The sequence below is a fragment of the Xiphophorus couchianus genome, chromosome 21, assembly GCF_001444195.1.
Source record: "Xiphophorus couchianus chromosome 21, X_couchianus-1.0, whole genome shotgun sequence".
Lineage (NCBI taxonomy): Eukaryota > Metazoa > Chordata > Actinopteri > Cyprinodontiformes > Poeciliidae > Xiphophorus > Xiphophorus couchianus.
The window spans coordinates 3,510,308-3,534,854 of record NC_040248.1 but is presented as its reverse complement, the minus strand read 5'-3'; the positions used below and the strand labels follow the sequence as shown (position 1 = coordinate 3,534,854).

General features: G+C 37.2%; 1 protein-coding gene across 2 annotated transcripts in view; it reads right to left on the bottom strand.

The window, feature by feature from the left end:
* LOC114137139 (cadherin-10-like) overlaps positions 1 to 22,389 on the bottom strand; it is a 38,206-nt gene extending 15,817 nt beyond the window's left edge. The window contains exons 1-3 of one of the 2 annotated variants that reach the window (XM_028005693.1): positions 22,206 to 22,389; positions 15,319 to 15,643; positions 3,601 to 3,895 (exon numbers count right to left, since the gene is read on the bottom strand). In XM_028005693.1, coding sequence (XP_027861494.1) covers positions 3,601 to 3,895; positions 15,319 to 15,528 — 505 coding nt within the window. In that variant the 5' untranslated portion in view covers positions 15,529 to 15,643; positions 22,206 to 22,389. The remainder of the gene's footprint in view (positions 1 to 3,600; positions 3,896 to 15,318; positions 15,644 to 22,205) is intronic. The other variant, XM_028005694.1, reaches the window with a different exon arrangement.
* Between the last annotated feature and the right edge of the window lie 2,158 nt (positions 22,390 to 24,547).

Genomic DNA, 24,547 nt, shown 5'->3' with positions numbered 1-24,547 from the left:
CTTTACAGTCATAATAAATATGGTATTGGCAATATAAATGGTTATTTTCTTATTCAGAAAAGAAACTGAACTGTTTATTTGCATCTTTTAATGTATTTCTAATGTATAAAAATGTGGTATAATGGAGAAACCTACGGAATGTGGCACTGTTTTAATCCAATTAATCGATTATGCTGATGATTAATCAATTAATCGGTGCCAGTTTGGTTTTGTCGGGCTCAGGGTTTATCAAGATTTCTACTTTGGAGAACATTTGAAATTGATTTTTTGTTTCAGTGGCTCGTGTATTTTCAAAATTAATGCTGTACAATTTCAAACACGAAAGCTAATAAAAGGATTATTTTGTTTAGAATTTATTTTTTATTTGACAACCATAATAAATAGGACATCCCACCATTTTTGCTCAAGGTTACCACACAATCAGAATCTCATGGTGTAAAAACAACCCAAATAAGTGAAGCTTACAATGAGCTCAGCTCCTCTTAGACATCCAAACACTGAAATCGCCTCAGTAATAAACTCCGCTTTATCCAGCCGAGCGTTTCAGCAACCCACACTGCACATACTGTCCTTGGCATTCAGGAGACCTCTGCCATGTCCTGTTTGGGTCTGACTGTCTCTGTGCATACTAATGATCCCCTGAACATCTGTCTCACTTAGTTCCTCCACCGATAGCGTAAAGGGAAGAGGGGGTTGCTGATTCTCCATGGCTGGCTGCCTTGATAAAGTAACGTGTTCAGTTTCAACATGTGAGGCAGCTTATTAGTCCACAGATGAGTAGCGGTGACCCTGACACACACCTCTCCCCTGCAGCCTGTGCAGCTGGGAAGACTGAGGACACCCATTTATGAATTCCAAATTGAGTATTGTTATTTGTCATAAAGGCAATTGGTTTTTTGATTTACCCCTGATTGCTCCTGTGTATTAATTTGCAGCTTCATAATTGAGGATTGATTTCAGCTTGCATGCATTATTTTCGTAAGCTTTGTTTATATTCAAGCCAACCGATTTATTCCCATTACTTGAATTCAAATGGAGTGCAATGAAACAAACACTTAATTGGAAAGACTGTGACAATCTAAACTTTCAATATTTCAGCTGCCTATTAAAAATGGCAAATGGCATTACTTATTATGAATGCCTAATGAGGCTGACCAAACATAGCAGTCAGAAAACTGCAGAAAAGCTGCACATTATCCCAGTAACTTGTCTCCTCTCCATTTAAAAGCTGCCTTACCATTAAGTCACGATAAAAGCTAGACAATAAGTTACTGCAATAAATAATAATACTGTTCTGAAACCATTTTTAATGGATTAATAATGCAAAAAAATCCTCAACGATCAATAAGGTTGAATTTCTAATGAACATTTAACCCTTAGCCTAAGTGTCAAGACTCCGCCTAATAATTTCTGCTTATTTTAATTGTATGAAGTTCTTTAAATGTCCTGAGTAAATATTTGTTCCCATTTCTCCATAACAGCTGAAGCTTTCAATCTCTAGCAGTTATTTTCGCAATTCACTGCCTATTAAAAGAGCGTTTCATCAGAGTAAACCAAAGAAAAACATACTCCCTGCAACGGCAGGAGTGAAATTACCGTAATAACCCGATATTGGCTGATAAGCGCAACATCTCCCCTTTTCAGAAACGGTTCTGACAAAACCGTTGGAAATTGTCAGATGGCTCAAAGTATGGCAGAGTTAGGGTGCCGCAAAGTTGGCGACATATTTCGGCCAATAAGGGTTAACACTGGAACTGGGAGACAATTTAAATGAATAAACAAAACAACAGAACAAATAAAATGAATTATGAAGTCTATGTAAACAAAGTTGTCCTTCAAAAAAATGGGCTAGTTGAGACCAAAGCATCAAACTGAAGAATTTTGTCATCCAATTTTTGGTAGAAAGAGAGAAAAAAGAGAAAAACTCTACATCATCTTAATTTATCATGCAAATAATTGATTTATTGCTTATTGCAACACTCCTTCTTACTATGTTCTATTCATTCTGCACTGACCACCCATAACATTATGACCGCTGGGCTGTAAAATGAGCAGCAACTATGTTATGTTTGCCTAGGACTTGCAGTTCATCCAAATAGCAAAGGAGCCCATCATCAAAACGGTGTAGGCAGGGATCAAAGAACACAGAAAGAGAGAACGGAGGTGCTCATCCAAGCCCTCGACCTCAATAAATCCAAATCTGACGCAATCTAATGGCATCTGCGGGAAGCAATGCGAAACCATCCTGCAAATCCACAGGGCCCAAAGGATCTAACGCAAACTTTCTGGTACAAGAAACTTACAGGGACCCATGCTCTAACAGCATAAAGTTAATAATATGGGGAAAAGTCTGACTTACCTTTAGGCAGCTTTGATGTAGTTTCTATTAATATTAATCACAATATGAGTGACAAAATACTTTTCCTGTAAAATGGAATGGTTTTCTGTTTGTCTGCAACACTTTTGAGGTACCGTCTGTGCAGATTTCTGTCTATTTTAGGGCTGCAACTAACGATTAATTGATTATTCTGACGATTAATCAATTATAAAATTGGCACATTCCACAGACTTTTTATTTCATCACTTAAGACTTCCTAGTACCTCGAAAGCAACAGCATATTCCTGTAGTGAAGCTAAAACTACCGGTCCCAGCCTGGCAATCTTCCAAAAGAGATTTACTTTCATTTACAGACAAAAGTATTTTTATCTTAAATGCAAATGCATATATTTTTTGTATAGTTTTGACTTAATTACTGCTCTCATTTATCAAGAAAAATTTCTTATGATTTTAATTTAATTTTAATTGTTTTCACAATAAACTTCAGTTATTGATGATAAACAAAAAAACAAAACAAAGTATGTTATTTTGCTATTCACTTTAACTTTGAAATTAATATCAGATTTTCTAAACTTTCTGGGTTAAACAAATTTTTACATTTATGTGAAAAAAATTAAACATTTTCTAGAAAAATGTTAAAAAATTTTTCAAAAGTTTGATATTTTCTCAAAGACACTTGGAAATTTCTGCATTTAAAACGTTAAAAATGCTTGATATTAATCTTTTTCTTGCAAATTCTCAACTTCTGAAGCTCAGACATTAACTATTTTTTCTAGAAAATTTGAGATTATCTCAATCTCTGAGTTTTTTGGTGGAAATTTACTTCTTTTTCTGCCAACAACGACCCTAATATGCTGTCATAAATATCAGTCAACATAATTTTTACTTTAGACAATATTTGGTAATGTCCGGTGTGTTTTCACAAACTGCTGTTTTCTTCATGATCTTGTTTATGAGAATAGTTTTTTTAAAAGATAATGGAACCAGCAGCACAATAAAAACTTCATAATACAGAAAAAATAACATGCGACTTATTTGTCAATCCAAAGCCAATCATAACCACAAACTTTCAGTATATTCTAACAATAAGAGGACATTATGAAAATCTGAATTTCTCATATTCCGCCATATTCAGGAATTCATGCTTTGTAGTGACTTTGCATAATGTTTGTCAGATTGTGTTTTCTGACAATCAAATGAATCTCCATGTTTTGTATTTTGTTGTAAAAATACTTTCTGTCAGAAAAAAACCCAAAACTCACCAACTTCAGACATTTCAGGGACGCTGGCGTAGTACACCTCCTTTTCAAATCTGGGCGCGTTGTCGTTGATGTCGTGGATTTTTATGTTAAACTCGGTGTCGGGTTCGAGTTCTGTGTTCGTGGTTCTGTCCACGACCTTGGCGTGGAGCGTGTACATGGCTTTCTCTTCCCGGTCCAGCCGCTTGGTGGCGTGGATGTCTCCGGATTTCTCGTCGATCAGAAACAGGCTGCCAGCACCGTCTCCGGTCAGGACGTACTTCACGGTGCCGTCGCCTTTGTCCGCATTAGAGTGCAGCTGGAAATCAGAAGACAAGTTTGTTCAATACAGAGAACAAATTTTAGAAAGTAATTCTGTCGGACCGAAAGGCAACAGTTTTAGTTATGGAAATGATAAGATTAATATAGAGCTGGAGAATATGGCTGAAAAACGTAACACTATATAAGCATATTACATCAGTCATTAGTGATAATTATTTCTTCGTTTCTTGGTATAAAAATTTGAAATACTGCCAAACATTTGGAAGAAGATTAGAGCCACTGAAAAAAACAAAGATTTCTGACTTTAATCTCAGAATTCTGAGAAAAATTTATAATTCTGAGAAAAAAGTCAGAATTCTTTTTTCAGTGGCCCTAGTCCTCTTCCATACAAACTAGTGGCGTGACCTTTCCTGCTTTATCCTGTTTTCACTCCACGCTGTTATTTTTAAGCAGGTATAAGGCCTGAACCCAAAGAGAGAGTGAGGTAGTTGATTCCACCAACCTTTCTAACCTGTGAGAGGTCGAGCTAAATAAACACTTTCTGCCTGCATCTCCCAGAATGCAGTGCAGTTCTGGATCTGAGATCAGTAAAATTACTGAATATTCTGTTTGAAATATGTATTGATATTCATCACATGTCTACCACAATATATATTGTTATTGGTTTATTATCCGTCTGTAGGTTAATACATATTTTCATAAATATTCTGTTTGTTGGAAATGCATTGCTATGTTTTTATTTTTGCACCAATTTGGAGTAGGGCTGCAACCGACAATTAACAATTAACAAGTAATTGATTACTACTTTAGTTGATGATTATTTCATTAACAGATGAATCACAATTAATCCGATTAATTGTTTCAGTCCTAATTTTGAGTATAAATTAGTTCTATTACCTGTATGTTCCACAGGTTTTAACACTATAAATGCTTAATTGTAAATTCAATTTGACATTGTAGTACTGGAATATTTTCTTGGCTGCTTTACAAACCTACATCTGGTCTATAAATAAAATCTTTGAAACATTAACATTGCTATTTAAATCATAGTTTTTAATTTCTGATGCTTTTGTTTTAGCTGTTTAAAAATAAATAGCCAGATTGTGTTTATAACCCCAATCTAAGAGGTTCAACAGACTGGCTCTTTTATTTTTTTAATGTGTAATGATGGACTTGGACTTTAACCTTCAGGGCACATAAAGACAATTACAAAGTCAGCCTTTTATCACCTGAAGAGAATTTCTAGCACTAAAGTCCCAAGAAGATTTTGAGAAACTTGTTCATGCATATATTTTTAGTCTAAATAATTACTGTATGAATGTCTTCACAGATCTGCCTAAAAATATCAGTTACAAGCGAAAACAGAGCACATTACTCCAGTTTTAAAGTTATTACACTGGCTCACTGTTGCTCAGCGAATAGACTATAAATTCCTCTATTAGTTTATAAATTATTCAGTGGTTTACATTAAAGATCTATTCTTGTTGTATCAACCTTCAGGCCTCCAAACATGGAGAAGCAGAATTCAGTTTTTATGCATCACAAATCTAAAACTTCCAGAAAACTGGAAATGTTCCATTTTAGTACAATAAAATGTCACAATTTCACCAAAGATTTGTGTCTTTTCCTTTTGTTCTGGGCTTGACACACACATATTGCACTAAAACTAATTTTCTCTTGGTTTGGGACCTAAAAAAGTGCTATTTAATTAAAGTTTTACTTATTTTACTTACTACACTTATGGTATTCTAATACTCTTCGTTATCATCAGAAATTCATGCGACTCATGCCTAATTCAAATGTTTTAACATCCTTTCAAATCGTTTCGAATATTCTTCAGCTGTTTCACGGTGGTGCATTAAAACTCCATAGAAACCCCTTGTGAGCGATGAAATAATGATGTAAACCCACCAAGGAATCAGACTCGGTCTCTAAATCTTCGCCTCCCACTGCAGCGAGGGCGCCATCGCTCATTACTCAAGGTCAAATTATGCTTCATTTCTCTCCCAAATTGGGCCTTTTTAAAAAAATGAGAAAAATCTGACCCAGAGCAACAATTGCTAAAATTAGTCACCTCTGACCCATTGATCACCTTGAAGAGCCTGACGGTGTCGGCCAGGAGTAATGGCGCCATATTGTGAGAGACACTTGATTCAAGCTCATTACTGCGCTGGATCTGTCAGCAGATATATTTAGAGCACTATCTCATGGGCTCACATTTTAAATGACAAGGAGTTAGGGACGCGGAGTGTACCTCGGCAGCTTATTAATATTAATGCCTGCATGCTGCGCGGGGAAGTAATTATTTTTTTTTCTCCCGCGTACGGAAGGAGCGATGCCAACAGCACAACTTTTGGATGGAAATCAGAAAAAACGCAACGCCAAGCTGGTCCGCCGCATTAGGGAACGAGGACGGCGTTCGAAAACAAGACGCCGTCAAGCAGAATACGCGGCATTTGGCTCTGTATTTGAAGAAAATTTCATGCAGATGAACCCTATTATTCCAAGTCTATTAAAGAAGAATATCAGTCCGCTTGAATGTTTACTTATTCATTGTTGTGAATTTGAATTCCCTCCTGAGCTTTAGGCCAGTGAACCAAGGATTTAAAATGGGATGCTATGAATCTAAAAGCTCCTGCTGCTATTGACTATAATTTAAGCAGGTAGGAGAGTATTTGTATGAATTTCTTGCCCCCGAAACAGGCTTCTCATTCCAGATAAAAAGCCAAACGGGGAGGACAGGAATTGCAAATTAGCCGGCGCTAGAAATGCAACAGTGCGCAGTATTTGTTAATGCAAAACACATCAAAATAAATGAGAAACAAACACAGAAGCACCTTCTCCCTCTTAAAAACTCATAATTCAACAGTAATCCTTCATCCTATACTTTGAAACCAAATGTTTATCTTGGATATTGCGCGTAGGAGGACGCTGATCTCCTCAGCAACATGAGAGGAACATATTTCATCAACGTTATTCAGAACTGGGACTCTTCAGACTTCTTAATTAGGCCAGAAGAATTTCAGACCACAGGAGTTGCCTTTTTTTCTCCCTCTAAAGCTTTTGATTATATTTTGCACTGTTTTTTTTATGTGATCATTACCATATTTCCCTGTCTGTGTTGCTAATCCTGTAAAATAAAAATGAATATGAGAATAACAAACAAGCAGCCATCAAAGACTCCTGTACTTTACCAACAGAGCAAACATGCTTCCATAAAAACATCCATCAGTCTTTAGATAAACTTGTATTTTTAAATAGTGTTGGTGAAAGTTTTCACACCCAAGTGAACTTTTTAACACAACAAAGAAAGTTTAATGCTGACTTTCCATGTTCAGATGATGGATTCTAGGAGATGTCAAAAGTTTGGGAGATTATTTTATAGCTTAACTCTGCAAACATTTGTAATGTGAACGCAGTTATTGACTGCAGCTATAATGCAGCTTATATTTAATAAAATATTTAAAGATGCCACCTGCCAAACAAACCAGTGGGTTTCTCAGCAACTAATTAATCGGTAGAGGCAATTTGTCCCAAATAAAATGCCCATTAACTTAAGAAACTAAACATGCGATAAAGTGTCGGGTCTATCATTAAGAATGTGCTGCGGACAAAAAGATTTGGTGGAAAATAATAGGAAAAAATTGGTTCAACGTTGTCACTAAAGATCAGGATAGAGTTTATTCCTTTTGCAAAACTCAAGCAAAGTCTGAACAAATGTGAAAGATTGATAAATTCCTGTGGCTGACCTCATGAACAGCTGTATAGCTACATGTTTTTGTCATCATTGCACCTTATGCTTAGTGGTTAAATCAAAGATCGATGCGTCAAGCTAGGCCCAAAACAATAAATGTTTGCTTTGGCTACAGATAGGTGCAGCTTCTTTGTAAAGCAGTAACCTTTTAGACATGTGGTACAAATATTCTGACAAATGTGATCAAACATAGTTCAGATACGTACTAGTAAGTAAATACTCACCTGCTTTTTACAAGTGCAAAATGCACCCGACACAATAAGCCAAACAAGATGCATAGATGTGACAGAAAACACAACTGGTCTAATATTTGGAAAATTTTAAGAATAGAAGACAAATATTCACCAACAAAGCCAATTTTGAGCAGCAGGACAACCTAATAAATCCAGCATATCCTCATGTTATTTCACAGCCAAGCTGCTGTGACTCCAGGCGGTTGAGGCTACCACTAACATACCCTTGGTAGCTAGCTAGCTAGCTTTTTTACATCTATTACAGGGACGCAGGTCTTAAATTCCATTCAATGGGGTCTTAAAAAGTTTTAAATTTTCTTTGTGGAACATCATTAAGTTTCAGATTTTTCTGGCTTGGGTCGGAACCCTGAGAGCCTTATTTTGCTGCCTGACTTAGCCGACCTGCTAACGGCTAACGGCTGCCATGATGAAGAGATTTTCTGTTGTTCATGTCACGTGTCAGTAGCCTGATTAGTGAACACCAAACATTTAGGTAATAACCTGTTTTTGTCCTCTTGCTTGCTAAAATTCTCACTAAGAGCTTCTGCAAATAAGGAACATTTGTGCAAACAGTGATAGTATGAAATATTTCAAAATGTGCCAGGAACACAGATTTATCCAATAATACCACAAAAACTCAAAACTCCCTCGCTTTAATGACTACAAACCAAAGTGTGCGGCTTTTCTCTGACACGTGAATCTATATTCATGACTTAAATCTATATCAGTTTGCACAGCTTGGAAAAAAACGCCTTGGTAATTTTGAATAAGTGTGGCACAAAGTGTTTTTGCACAGCCTCCCCTTAGAAAATCAAATGTTAGCACATCCGCACTATATTTGCAGAGACTTAGCAGCTCGTCTTCCAAGGCCCCGTTGCACAAACACAGCCTCTTCAAGGCCTTACAACAGAAGCACAGAGGAGAGCCTTGATGAGTTAAATCGCTTTGCACAAACACTGAGGAATTGTCAGTAAAGCAGCAAAAAATCATTGGCAATTCTTGTCAGGTCTCTGGTAAGCATTGCTCGCTGCTGCAAAGAGGAGATAGCAAAATAGAGCACAGAATGGATGCAGAATAATTACTCTTTCTCCTCTCTCTCCCTGCGCCTTTTAAGACCTGGGTTGTGATTCTTTACTGTGCTATAATGTCACATCTGCAGGTTAAAGTTGCAGCACGCCGTATCTCTTAATGCGCTTTACGATTTTCCATTACTTACGCAAAAATTTATCAAACGAGGCCTTCCTTTCCGAATTCCCCTGGATGCTTATTGTCCAAATATTAGCACAACAAAGCAAGCTACCTTGAATATTTTAATTTAGGCCAGCACATTTTGTTTACAAGGCACAGCACAATGCAGTGTACCAAGAATTTAATAGGATTTAGCTCACTTCAAACACACCACTCCAGTGCTCCTGAATCCAAAGTTTGCGGCTGTATTGCTCAGCATTGCAAGTGTTCACACTTCACAGCCTCGCTTAAGAAGTAGGCCACCGCAGCTGCAGACAGCACAGAGCTCATACTCACTAATGGCCTTCTCAAAGTATGTTAAAATGAGATTTTTTTTCTTCCTTTTTCTTCTGATGGGACGGTGGTTTTGCACTTGATTGCATAGAATATGAGTGGACCAAAAGATACGCCGTGCTTTTTTTTAATCACGACGACAGCTGTGACAAAGCAGAGGGTAAAAGGTTGCAAATCCTACAAACGGAATGAGTAATTGTTTGTCTATGTCATTTTCTGGTATCTGTCAGCAGCATTCGGCACGCAAAAGCCTGAAAACTGCGTGTCTTTTGAACGCTGCGATAAGCATTATTGTGGAGCAGCAGTGCACCGCTTTTCCTTTCAGCTGAGCAGAGGGCTATAAAAGACTGACAGTTCTTTACATCTAGTTTCACTGCCATAATCAAGAAATCAACCTCAAGTGACAGTTAGCGAGCGTGCAAAGGCTGATTGGAGAGGTTTGATTGAATGTGAAATAAACAAGGTTTCCCACAGTGCACTGCAAAAGGCTATTAAGTGATCTTTATGTGGAAGACCATCAAGGCTTTGATCGCTTTGTACAAAACATGAGTTCTTTTCGCAGTTTCATTACTTTCTTTTTTTCTGTCTCGCTTCTTTTTTTCTTGCAGTCAACTTTGTGATTACATAATTGCACAACGTATGTAATGCATAATTTATGTCAATTATGTAATGGGCAATTATGGGGGAAGGAAAGACGCGATGTTCCTTAAAAATAACACTGTAATGAATCAAATTCATATTCTTCTCTTAATCAAGTTTACAGTCTTTGAGGTCAAGTTCAAGTCTTGATGCTAGATGTACAAAGTTTCTATAAAATCATCGCAACGATGAGCCAAAAGTCAATTTTAGATAATTGACTTTCCAGATGAATCTTTAGTCTTTCACCTCCACTCCAAAGTCCCCAACCCAAGTCTTTTGACACTGCAAAACACAAAATATTGCCAAGTTTTTTTGTCTAGTCTCTAGTGGAAATATCTTAGTACAATTCAAATAAGACAAAACTAACTGACATGTTACGTTTCAGCCCGTTATAAGAGCTCGTTTTATGTAAAATATTTCTTAATATTGATGGAAAGTGTAATAGTTTCACTGGCAAATTATTTCACTTACGTCTTATAATTGAAACAATCAGCCTGAGGAAGAAGTACTTTTTATGTATTTTATATTATATATACATAATTGGACCTATAGAAATTGCATTCCCTGATCATTTTATATTTTTTTTTCAAAATGACCACCGTGGCTGTCATGGAAAATTAATATTTATCTAATTGCAGTAAAATCTATAATTAGATAAATATGTTTAGTGTTAAATCATAGCCTACATATTTTAAATCATGGAAATCAAATGTATTTTCTTGATCTTTTTGCGCATTTTTCAAAATGGCTGCCGTGGTTGTAAGGGAGAATATATGTTTGCATTAAAATCGGCACTGGTTACTGCCAGTGATGGGCACAGCTAGCCAAAAAGATAAGTTCATTAACCACTAAATGTCTAAAGATGAATCTTAGATAGGCTAGTGCTAAACTGCTAAATACACAAACATATAGCAGAAGCTAACATTAAACACAAAAAATTACCGAAAGATAACCCAAAATGGTTTAACACATGAAGCTAATGCTAACCATTAAGACAACTGTCTCTCAGTCTGAGCCACACATCTTCTTCTTCCATTTGATGATTGGCGTGAGACTCGCAAACAGCAAAGTCCTCCGTTTCTGATTCTGCTACATATCATCACTTTAAAGTTGTATGAATAGGATGACCAATATTACACACCTGATGTAACATAAAGTTAATCCAAGTTATGAAAATGGGTAATATTTTATGGCAATAATTGATCAAAAAATGCTAAAGAATGGCGGCCATCTTTACAAATGGCGGTCATCCTGAAATTCAAGAGGTAAATGGGAAATACGAAAAACATTCAACCTGAACACTTTTTCCTCTGTTTGTTACATTTTCCATTTATTTTGTTTCTGTATTACAAACACTAAAATGTTGCTACACACTATTGTAAAAACTACATGGGTATTTAACATAGTTTGAATTTTTATATTTTATAAAACTACACGCATAATTTTTTGTGTAAGATCATGCTGAGGTTATTTACATAATTAAATTTTTTTGTAAACTTCACCCATAAAAACAATCAAAATAAAACTATATTACAAATAAAATGGCTTTTTTGTTTCTAAAAATGTATCATTTGAATGACTCTTTAAAGTGAATGCAAGTCCATTTTCCTGACTCAAAATTGACCTTTTGTTGATTTCTTTTAATACATGAAACCAAGGGTTTTTTCTATGTTCAGTAAATAAATGTAACATTGAATATTCAACAGGCTGTTCTCATTTTTTATTTTATACTACAAAGACCTGAAAATAAGTAGTAAAATAAAATGTATTCTGATGTGGACTAGAAGTCTATCTGCTGTGATTTATGTAGATTACATGTGCATTATTGATGATGCCTATTCAAAACCCCATATAGATAATAACAGAAATCTGAATAAGTTGTAACAAAGGCATCACTATAAGTGCTCTATACAGCTTGGAGAGGTAAAATGGATTCTCTGTGATCCTGATCTCGAGAATCTCACAATCTGGCTGCCTTGAAAGGTGATAGCCACTGGGGAGAAATCAGAAAATGGAGTCAAAATTAGAATACTCCTCTGTTCAAGATGAGTCATAATGTTTTAAGAGATTGAATAGACTTATAATTAAATCCAAAGTTTGCTATTATCAAACTTGTCAGTGAAATAATATGCTTTTTCCTGTATTCATGCTTCCTCTATGAAGTCGTTCTGTTTCTCTGTCACCGGCAGAAGATTGTGGCTGTTGTTAGATTTACCGATGCGTATCGCCACGCCTCCGCCTGTAAAACAAGAAACACAGAGCCTTCACCACCACCGCCACCTGTAAATTATTTAACCGTCATGAAGTTCTGACAGTTTAATGACTTTAGACACAAGGAGAGCGCGGAGACGGCGAATGTGATTGCCACGAAAGTTGGATGCCAAGAGGCATCAAAGAGTTTGGGGAAAAAAGGAAAAGTCGTTGATGATTCACCGGATGGCTCCTTTTATACTTCACGGCAGCTTCTTTGCTGCACCATCACATATCAGAGAGTGAATTCATATATATTTTTTGATTGATATGTTTTCTTCCTTTCCATTTTGTCTCTCTTTTCTGTTTATTATACACTGCACCTTTCTCCTCACCCACATCAGGATGATAGTTTCTGCAGAGGAAGTTGTCATCCCCCCACCCCTCTCCACTCAACCCTTTCACGAGACACTTGTTTTCTCCGGAGACTGAGGTGCCTGATGAAAGCAAGCCTTCTTCTGAGAAAATTGGGTGTTGACAGTCGCCTCATTTCCCTCTCCGAGTTGATAACGGCGGCTTTCCACCATGCTGCCTGTCTTTACGGTGAGCCGGTGAGCTGACAGGAACCACTCTGATCTCCGGGACTGCAGATGAGAAGAGTTGTCCCAAAACTCCCTCGGATCGGTTGTAGTCCTTAAATTTGATCTCAAACCTGAATCTCATGCTGATAATGTGTCCAGCCTCCTTATCATACTTTTAGTAAGCAGCTTTTTCTGTGGAACAAGTTCCTGACCTATGAAGACCTTACTACAAAGACAAAGTCTTTTGTTTTTCTAATTTTGAAGACTGGTCAAGAGAATGCCCCCTGCAAAACAGTTTTAAAGGGGATGTATTATGCAAATTTGTACGTTTTTGTACTTTTCCATTTGAGTCTCTACTGCTTCTAAACAGTCCAGCTGGATTTTGGCAACAATATTTTGTTTTTTGGTGTCTGGAAAATAAGCCATTTCAGAAAACTCAGCAGGCACTGCCCTCTCACCTAGTGACCCTGGCCCGTTACCTAGCAACCCCTGCAAAGCCCAGTCCGTTACCTAGCAACCCAAGCTGAGCTTCAGCACATTTGGTCAATTGGTTTCACTGCCGTGGAAAATGGCTGCTGGAAAAGACAAGTGTTTTGTTGTTGATTTCTGACCAATCAGAATTCAAATTCAAAAATACTTTATTGATCCCAAAGGGAAATTAAATGTTGTGTAACTTATTAATTCAGATTCTTCAAAGAGTTATTGTAGATAGTGAAGGATGTTAGCAAGAAATATCTCGTGTGGCGGTCTATATTACAGCGAATCTGCAGAAGCCTCTTACTGAAGGCACACTGTTTTTCTAAGTCAGTCTTATGAAGAGCATGGTCAAGGTTGTCCATAATTTCATTAGTTTTATAAAGAATCCTTCTTTGCGTCGTCACGTCCAGAGGCTCTGCAGTCGTCCCCATTAACGAACCAGCCTTGTTGAGCCTTTTTAAATCTCTGGCTCTAATGCTGCTGCCCCAAAAGATGACGGCAGAAGATATGACGCTCTCAACAACAGACTCCTAGAAGATCTGTAGTATCTTTCTTCAAACCTTGAATGATCTTAGCTTCCTCAAGAAGTGTCCCGTCCAATCTGTTGTCCAGGCAAAAACCTGGTTGAGGTATTTACATTCCTCATTCACCTCCACTTCTTCTCCCATGATGGAAATAGGGTTAGATCTAACCCTGCTGTTTCTTCTGAAACCTACAGTCATCTCATTTCAAGATAAGATGATTGTTCCCACACCATGCTACAAAGCGGTCCACTAGATCTCTGTACTAAGCTTCTTGTCCATCTCTGATACACCCGACAACTGCAGAGTCATCTGAGTATTTCTGTAGTTGACAAAAGTCTGACTTGTGCTGTAAGTCTGAAGTGAAGAGAGTGAAAAAGAGTGGTGAGAGTACAGTTCCCTGTGGTGCTCCTGTGTTGCTCACCACCTGGTTAGAGACACAGTCCTTCAGTTTCACAAACTGTGGTCTGTTTGTGAGGAAGTCAGAGATCCAGGTGATTGGTCTGTGTCTGTATCCTCAATTTCTCTTTGTGATAATGTTAGTCTTATTTCAGTTATTCAATGCTACTCCACATCCAGCCACTAAGGGTGACTGTCGCATTGGTTACATAGAAAAGGCTTATGGGCACAGGCAGAAGAATAAACCTCCCTGTTAAATGCTAACAAAAGCTCAACATGTATGCCTCATCTTTTCTGTCACAGGTCAGTAAATGTGTCTTCTAATGGATAAATGTTGTTGACTTTTAAGATCTGAGGATATTATTTAACTACTGAGTCATATCATTTGGTTTCTGATTAGTATTTTTGTATAAATCGGGACATATTCCTGTATGCTAACTTGTGCTAATGTTAGCGGATTTTGGGCATGTTTAAGCTAACTACGAAACAACTGAAAGACTGGTGAATTTCCTATGAACTTTTTGTACTATGATTTTTTAAATAGTTTTCACAACATATTACATTGTTTTTGTCTCTGTTGTAGACACTGAAACCATCTGAACAAACCCTGTTAAGATAAATAACAATCTTGCTCAAATTAAATACAACTGTATAGGTAAAAAAAATATATAAAATAAAACCTGAAAATCCCTACGTTTTCAGGCATTTAGCATATAAAAATAATTTTAGTGATTCTAACTGACCTAAAACAAGAAAAGTTTAGTTTAATTTAACTTGAGATAGTAAGACAAAATGTCTTTATTCAATAAGCATCTAGCTTCAACTGTAAACAACAGTAACATAAGTTTTCTCCAACTTATACTTTAATATCCAGAGAGAAATGGATAGTAGATACCAGATGATATTCTTCAGTGTTCCATCAGTGGAAGCTTGATTTTAGGTATAACGCTGGAAAGTGCGCTGGAAAGCAGCGTAGAGAGGCCATTGGTATGCACTCATGTGGATCTGAATGCTCCAGTTAGCTCTGCCTGTAACAATCAAGACTACTGGCAGCCCATCCATCTCCTCCCAATTACATCAAACACTAGCCCAACAAGCTAAACCAGCTATAATTACTCTGCAGACAATGCACTTGGACACTTTACCTTGCCAACGTATTGATGGTCATTTCCCGTGTACTCTTCGAGCAGAAAGAATTGATTCCACATCCATCCCCGTTTGGAACGCTGAAGAACCTTCCCATCACTCTCTGGCATCCCAAACAGATTCCCAATATTCCCAGTAATGAAAGGCAGGGCAGTACTGGGCCACAGGAAATAGAGCATCAACAGGAGCAGAGCTTGATTGCCTATCATGGTATCCAATCGGCAGGGAAATGTCCAAAATGATTTGTGAATTATGGAAATAAGCTGGAAAGTAGCCTTGGCAGAACACGCATTGTATTTCCTTTCACTCGCGTCCTTTAGGTTTCTGTGAAGAGAGAGAACTGCAGTTAGCGTGGACTTCGTGACACTTTGTGCAGATTACAGCACAAGAATGCTCTTGTATCCACAAGCTTCAGGCTAAATTTATTCAATCGTAACATCAGTTTGTGCTTCATAAAATCAGTAGCTGGAGAACATATGACAACACCAAGGAAAAATATGTCTTTCACATGATTTATTTATGAGGGTGTTAAGCCTTAAAGTTTCTAATCTGATGCTGGAATCTCGTCTAAATTCAAATGTACTCAAAGTTATACAAAAATAAATGAAAAACATTCAAATATGATTTACAAGCCTATGAACAAGCATATTTTTCATGACATAAAAATGTCAATGCTTTGTCTTTGGTAATGGATTTTAAAACTGATGGAAACCTCATAAAAAACAAGAACAATTTTTCAATATATATCTACCTGGAAGGCCTAATTTTTTTTCATTCATTGATAATCAAGTTTATTTTTATAACACATTTAACAACAAGGCAGTTCAAAGTGCTTTGCATCATAAAATCATAATAATAAAGTCAAAACTTGAGAAATCAGTAGCAAACATTGTAATTGGTCAAGTGCCATAATCAAAATCATCAATACACATCAATGTTTCAGTGGTAGTGGGTCAAGAGAATAATAATAATTTTGACTTCTTGTCATAAATTCAAAATTATGTTTTAAAAAACTGTTCATGTTTTGTCAGGATTTCTATTTTTACTGGTTTTTTCCACTGTTTGTTCCATGACAACATCAATAAATATCAATAATTTTGAAAATATGATTAAATGGAGTTACATGCATTTTAGTGATTTCAGTCACTTCTTTGAGCATATTACAGTTTTTAAGAAGAGTATTTGTGTTTGTGGGACTAAAATAGGAGTAATAAAATAGTCCTTTGATATAACCATTTTGGATCAGTAGATTTCAAGAATTATTCATTAGTTGTTTTTTTTAAATACCTGAAACTTTACTGTTTTATCCCCAGTTTTCACTCCACACTGTTGTATTTTATCTTTAAGCAGTTATGAGAAACCTTAAACTGCTACTGCAAGTTACTCAACAGGTCGTTGCTAGGTAATACAAAGTTGTATACAATCTGCTTGTAACAGGTAGTTACAAGCAGATTGTTGCTAGGTAACCAGAGAGTGAGGAAGTTAGTTGATGCCACGTCTCCCATAATCCTGTGTGTTTCTGAAATGATTGAATAATCTTTGAGACGTGTTATCTATTGATACTGATGTGTATCAATGTGTCTATTGTGATATGTATTGTTATTGATTTATTGTCACAACGTAACCCCAAATATCGCAATAAAACTTTAAGTTCGTATCATCTACCCTTACTTGAGAGTCACTTAAATAACCTTAAAGAGGCATTTCTGAGAGTCGAGTGCGTCAGATGTGAGGGGGGAAAAATCCCAGACACAACTCTACATTTGTTTTTCTCAAACTCACGTTTTATTTATACGCCTCGTTTCACACCCCGTTGCAGTGAGCAGCTTCTCTAACATGTGAAAATGGATCGCGTTGCTCACAGGAAGTCTCATTTTTAATCTCTACCCTCTTTTCACAACTCCTCGTAATTTTAGCTCTAGTTTATTTTACTTCCTTTAACTGAAGGGTAAAGTAATTGATTTTTGTTCCCACATCAAAAACTTTGTAAATCCACATGAGCATATAAGGAATGGCCAAAAATCATCCCCAGTTGCTGCCCAAGCTTTTATCTGCAAATAAGCTGTTTTCTGTTATTGGCAGTCTTCTTCCAAGACCTCACTATAAGGCTGTATCCCCAGCAGGAATGGCCCCTGACAGGTAATTTGGGTGTGCATGCATAATTTACCATCTTTTGGGAGTTAATCCTAATAAATCTTTCTGCTCTCTTTAAAGCCATTTGTGAAGGCTGAAGTTAGAGATTTATCCTGAAAAGCATTCTCTGTGTAACTCTGGGACTGTTGAGGCTAAGTTCACACTGCAGGTCTTGATGCTCAATTTAGAATTTTCATTTTTATTTATTTATTTGTGTGTGATTGTGCATACTACTAATTAAACATGACCGCAATGAGACTTGTGGGTGAACCGTTTACGACTTTAATTGCAGTCCGCATGCGTAGAAGAATGTAAACGTCACACAGCAACGCTCTGTTTACGGAAATACCAATGGAAATGCTACCTTTTTATGGTGGTTGGCAAAACACTGAGGTCATTGCGCATGCAGGACACTGTCAGGTCATTTGCAGCTCACACAGAAGATCCTATACAAGTTGCATATATTTGGAAGTATAAACAACCACGCAAATAAAAATCCGATTTCACAAAAAAGCTGGAACTGAGCATTAAGGCCTGTAGTTTGAACATAGCCTAACGGGCTTTTGTGGAGAATTGACCGCAGTTTCTGTGGAGAAGTCTGTTTAGGAGACGTAGTCAGAGCTAAGAGTTGTGGGATTATAAAGCGTTTAAGTGACGGACTTCTTTCATAATTTCATAATTAGAATTTTCGGCCATTGTTTACATCCTGATTTACCGCGTCCAACTTTTCCTAGTCCAGAATTATGACGCATGTCTCATGTCAGACTGAAGACGCTTTGAAAACAGTTGGATATATCTGAATTTGAAAGTGCAACGTCACGGTAACAAATTTTGCTGGATGATAAATTGTCCCAGTAATTACTGCGATAAGCAATATTGTTGTTTTGAGACGATTTTCAATAAATATATTGATAATGCCATAATAATGCAAGTCTGCTTACTTTAATTTTGCACAAACCAGGTCACACAGGAAGTGGAAAAACATTTTAAATATCCAAAATAAAACGCAAAACCCAAAAAACTATAAATAAAAACATATGAATAGGGCCATTTAGACTGCCTTGAAAAAGTTGGATTTTCCTGCTGTGTAAACTTGGCCCAAGACAGTTCAGTACTCTTAAATAAGAAGTGATTAATGTCTTAAATGAAACATACGAATAAAAACAAAACTTCTAGTTCTAAGAATTAAAAATACAAACTATTTGAATATCTTTCCTAATAATTAGCATAATTTAAATCGGGGAATTTAAAGATATTTTTGCAAGTATGATATGTTGTGGTGTATGTAAGTCATCAAAAGTGATGACTTTTGATGCATCTTGGTGACATTATTAGTAAAAGTATAACAACAACAAAGCATGTTATTGGTATGATACAATGATGCTAATGATAGTAGGCAGCTTAGGAACAATAAAGCATCTGGTTAGTATTTGGGGCCACCCAAATAAAAATCAGCTTAGGGCCAAAAAGCCTTAGTCCGGCCCCGAGTATGCGTTATATGTCCAGTAGAGTCCAAAGTGTTGTAGTTTTCCAGGACTTAAAGCCATAATCATGTTGATTGGTGCTACATTTCTCAGTAGGTATGAAATGTGACATAAGTGTGACACGAATGCTGCTGAAATCAGGGGAAGCGCCCGCCTTGCAATTAATCCAGTCTGATGCTTGTGATTGCATTTTCTAATTATCATTCCAGCCCGTCCTTGAGATTTTAATGGCATTCTGGATATTAATCTTTGATGTGGCGTGCCTATTAAGCATTAGGCCAGTGTTTCTTTTTCAAAATTTCTTCCAAACACTCCATTAATGGATGAATGAGCGCGCTTGAAACCACGCCAGATCCTATATGGTCGAGCTGAATTATCTCGACTTATTCAGCCCATTAAAAAAGCGGGGCGCATTAAAAGAAATTGTTTATGACTAGATTAACTTGTAGGGAGCTTATTCGGCTTGGCACTACAACACACACAGATGTGGAGAGGACCAAATTGTTAAATATGCTTTTATGGGTGGTTGTCTTTGAATGTTTTCTCTTAATCTTGGCAACTACGCATTCCGGCTGGCTGGCAACAACTTCACCGCGCTCCATTGCTTTAATCTGCAAATTATACATTCTTGTTTTGCTGAATAAGAACATCTTTGATCAGATACAAACGAGCTGTTCATCAGGATCTGCTTCCTGGGAAGAAAAAAAAAAAAGAAAAAGCGCAGCCTTTGCAACATTGAATATGAATTTTCATGCACATGCCGTCCTAAAAAATGAACATGCAAGCTTGGGGAGAAAAACCGTAACTGAGCTCTGCAACTAAGCACTTTTGTGGATTCTCTAACTCGAGAAGTACAATAATTATAGCTGCAGTATGCTCTTGAGGTAAGCCTTCATTGAAGGTTTTAGAAGCGTAAAATATATGCAGTAAAGCTCAAATTTGTTCATACCCCTGGCAGATCCAGAGTTAATAGTTTTTATGCAACAAAGAAGTTGATTTCTGATGGGAAATGACAAAGGATTCTCTGAAAAGACGATAAAATAATGTAAAGAAATCAATATTCAGTTTTCAGGGAGAAACTTTGGCATTACAGTAGAACTTCAACTCGTCCAAAAACTTTCAGATTAGGCTTAAAACATTATTATTTTCAGTTAAATGAAACAAGCTGATCCAATTAAAAGATTATTTTAAATCTAAATCTTCCTGGCATTCAAAGAATGAGTTTAAACGTTTAACGACTTTTACGTCTTGAACAAAGCTTAAAGTTTCCTCAAGAACTTGCTGTACCAAATAAATGTGCTGTTAAACATATTTTACATATTTATTTGGTTATGATCAAAATTGTCATGCTAAAGCCTTCGAATAAAGCGTTAAATGTATATTGATTCACTTTCTTTCCATGTTTGCACTAAAATTTAACTTACATTAAAACAAATCTTGATTAAACTCATTAATCAAACATCCAAGTTTATCCACTAAAGTCCAGGATGTTATTGTGTCTTCATGTTTAATGCAGTTTGCCACTTTCCGCCAATCTGGATTACACTTCTCCAGTCTAAGATTAAAGGAAAAGGTTAATTTCTCAACTATATGTAGTAAGAGGTCCTATTAATTGACATTGCTTGAGTTAATGATATAAGAAATATTTTTCATATGAATAAACCCAAACTTTTTCTTTTTAACAAAAACAGAAATTTATTTCAATTTAATATGTCTGTTGGCTTTACTTTTGAGTTTGAGCTTGAATATAGAGATTTCCTGGTTAGAATCAACTTTTTCACAATAAAACCTTAGTTAATTTCTCCACTATATGTATTTCCTTTAATGTTACTATTCTTTATTTAATATTGAGATCTCCTTATATTTAACCTAAATCAAAATACGGCTTTTGTTTTTACGTGAGGCAATGATAGAAGGAATATTTCCCAAATGAATAAACCTCAAAAACATCTATTTCTTTAAATTTAACATGCCTGCTGGTGTTATGAAGTTTAATCTTAAAATGGAGCTATAAATATACTCGTATATAGATGTATTTATTAGCAGATGCAGCGTTATGTAAGGATTGGACCATATAATTAGGCATCAACAATCCAAAAACTCCCACACACAATTTGAAACAGCCGGCTATTTCGATTCAAGTATTATGTGGAGCAATATTCAGCAGTGAAGGTCTCGGATTACAAGAAAACAGAGAAGATGACAAGGTCATGCATTTGGGTTACACATTTAAAAAAAAAAAACATAACTCAGACTGACATAAGCAAACAAACAAACAAAAAAAACACTATGCGAGGTTTGATTTCCAAACTATTGCAATCTGATTGGCAGGTTTAGTGACTCCAGTGATTGCTTGCAGGGACAGAGTGTAAATCTACCTGGGGGTGGGGGAGGGGGGAAATGGACAGGGTTGGTGGTGGGAGGGGGGGTTTGCAGTTGCAGTTACACATGCCTCCACTTGGTGGCGCCCTAGCCCTTCTCAACGCCGTGTGGCTGCAGTCTTTGGCAGACCTCGGCGAGCTTTACTCATGTTTTGAAATCCTCAAAGCAATTTTGTGATACAGTGCACACTTCCAACACAGCCGGCTCGTCTGGGCTGGACGTTTCTTGAAAAGAGTCTGACAGTTAAAGTGTGCCGTGAAACCCAACCTGTGTATTATTTAGAAGAAGAAGACACTCTCGCTTGACTTTCTTTGGGGTTCATTAGAAAAAAAGACTCAATATTCATGTTTAAAAAGTGAAACATGCAGCAGTTTCTATTCTAATTTGCACCAACTGTAATAGCATTGCATTGTCAACCCCTAAAAAAAAAGTCACTTAAGAGTGAGGAAAAAATAAAAAATGAAGCCAGTCAGGGTTGGATTAAGTTTGTGCTTTGGAGCACATGTCCAAAATAAACACCTGGAGCTATTTTTTTATTTTTTTTAGAGATATGAACGCTACACCGCCTCTCCATCAAATTGCAGCACAAGTGCGACTTTCTTTCTTGTGGAGACTCAGAAAGTCAAACAGGTGCAAACACCTGCTGTATGTGCGTAGACACACACACAAAAAAAAAAAACGAAAAGAAAAGAAAAAACCAGCAGGGATGAGTGACAGGTGTCATGCTTAATCTGAATTAACAGCTGCAGAAACAAACAAAAGATGGATTCATGAGGAGTTTTCAGTCTTATTTTTTTAAATCTTGACGTGATTATGGGTTGAAGTAGCATGTAGATGAGATATGATGGATGGATGAGGGGAAAGGAGGAAAAAACGAAATGCTTTACCTTTGGTTTTGCTCTGCTTAGCATCCATCTGTGTGTCTGAGTGAGCGCTGCTCCGTCTCGGCGCTTAGTGGTTGGAGAATCGGACTCCTGACGGCAGCGCTTACATTCCAGAACTGACAGCGGCACAGCTGCTGCGAATGTGTATGGGACTGTGTGTGTGTGTGTGTGTGGAGGAGAGAGAAAGAGGTAGAGAGAGAGGGTCCTCCTCGCTCGCTCACTCACTTACTCCTCCTCCTCCCCTTCGTCCACACTTTCCTTCTTTCTTTCCATCATCTCTCACAGTCCCCTCCTCTTCTCTTTCCTCCTCCAGCAGTGCATCTATCCCGTCGGTGGATGTCACCGAGGCGGAGGCGACTCTGCCCCCTGATTGGCTGCCATTCACAAGTTACAGATAAAGGGGGATGAGAAGAACCAGAGCGCCGACTGACGTCTAATCTTCCCTCAATGACGGAGGAATGAAGGAGAAAGAGGCCATAACTTGTAAATCAGAGTAAGAGAGAGAAGAAGGTGGGTTTCGTTTTGACCAGTTTAGCTTCATCTTCATCATCTTCGACTCGTAGACTTGGCCGCCAACGTGAGGCAGGTGCACACACACAGAGTCCAGGCACTCTGTCATCTCTCCTCATTACATGCTGGATGCATATCAATCCGTCTGCATACAGCGCGGCCCACAGAGAGCCTTATAACATCTGTGTGAATGCACAATCGAACCACGGAAACGTGGGGAAAAAATAAAATAATAAAATTACGAAAATATGGTCATGAAATTGCGAGAATAAAGTCAGAAAACTACAAAAAAAAGTCAAAATTGTGAGAAGAAATTCATAAAATTACGAGATTAATTATGTAACAAGAATATAGTCAAAATTACAGGAATAAGTCATAATATTACAAGAATAAAGTTGAAATAATTAATAAATGAAGTTGTACTCTTAAGAGCATTGTCAAATTACAACTATTCTCTTCTGACAACTTTATTCTAGTATTTGAGTTTAATCTTGTACAACGTCTCGTAATATTTCAACTGTATTCTCCTACAACTTTATTCTACAATAAATAATAATCAATTTTATTTATATTGCCCTTTATATATCAAATTGAAATCTTAAAGGGGGTGATGGCAAGCTACTGGATTGTAGCTACAGCTGCTCAGAGGCAGCCTGACAGAAGCTAGGCAGTCATTTTCTGCCACTGGCCCAAGGACACAAACAAGGGCAGGCAGATCAGGAATTGAACCAATGAACTACCAATTACTGGGCGAACTCCTACCACCGTCGCCCCCGTTAAGACTTTACTCATACTTTTAATTTTTTAAATAATTTTTTCTTAGTATAGCCCAAATACTCTTCATGTCGTAGACATGGCCACCAGCGTGAGGCAGGTGCACACACACAGAGCCCAGGCACTCTGTCACCTCTCCTCATTACATGCTGGATGCATATCAATCCATCTGCATACAGCGCGGCCCACAGAGAGCCATATAACATCTCAGTTCAGCTGGAAGGGACAGAGGGAGGAGTGACGTGTGATGGATCTGATGAAGATGGGGGATGTTGCATCTTTAAGGGTGATTTCACACTGTTTGGTGCGTTTTAATCAACTAATTTGACTATAAAGTCCAGGTCACTGGGGGAGGTGTGAATATGCAGTCGAACAATGGAGTATTAGAGCCACACTAAGAAAAATCTTTTTTAAATGAGAATAAATTCCTTATATTACAAGAATATAAAGTCCTTTATTCTTGGAATTTTTCCTCAAGTGATGGAAGGCCGGCTTTGTAACTGTCTTTATGTGTCTCTAAAGGTTCACACCCAGATTTTTGGTCTGATATCTAGTTTCTACCTGTAATAACTGACTCTAGATCATATGTGTCAAACTCAAGGCCCGTGGTCCAAATCCGGCGAGTGGGAGCATGTAGGTATAGGAGGAGTCCCAGGATTGAGCCTTGGGGTGCGCCACATGTGACTGATCAGAAGCTACGCAAAGAATAAAATGTTGATTTTCTTATTTTAAAATGGAATTCATTATTCACTTTTAATGTGTTTCCAATATTATGCTAAAAATGATTGAGTGATTAAATAAAAAATCTGCAGAATGTGCCAATTATCAGATAATCGATTATTAAAATAGACCCTAAATACCATGTGTTGGTCAAACACATCAAATCCCCTGAAAAACTTTGACCTTGTGATGAAATGTGCAATAGTTCAAGTCTGTTAAGACTCTGGAGATCTTTAGACATCTCCATATTTCCTTAAAACACACCAGACCAGATAAAGTGACTTTTAAAAGACCGCCAGTCGTTGCTTGATGAATAATGTAAGAAAAGAAGCAGCTCCGCT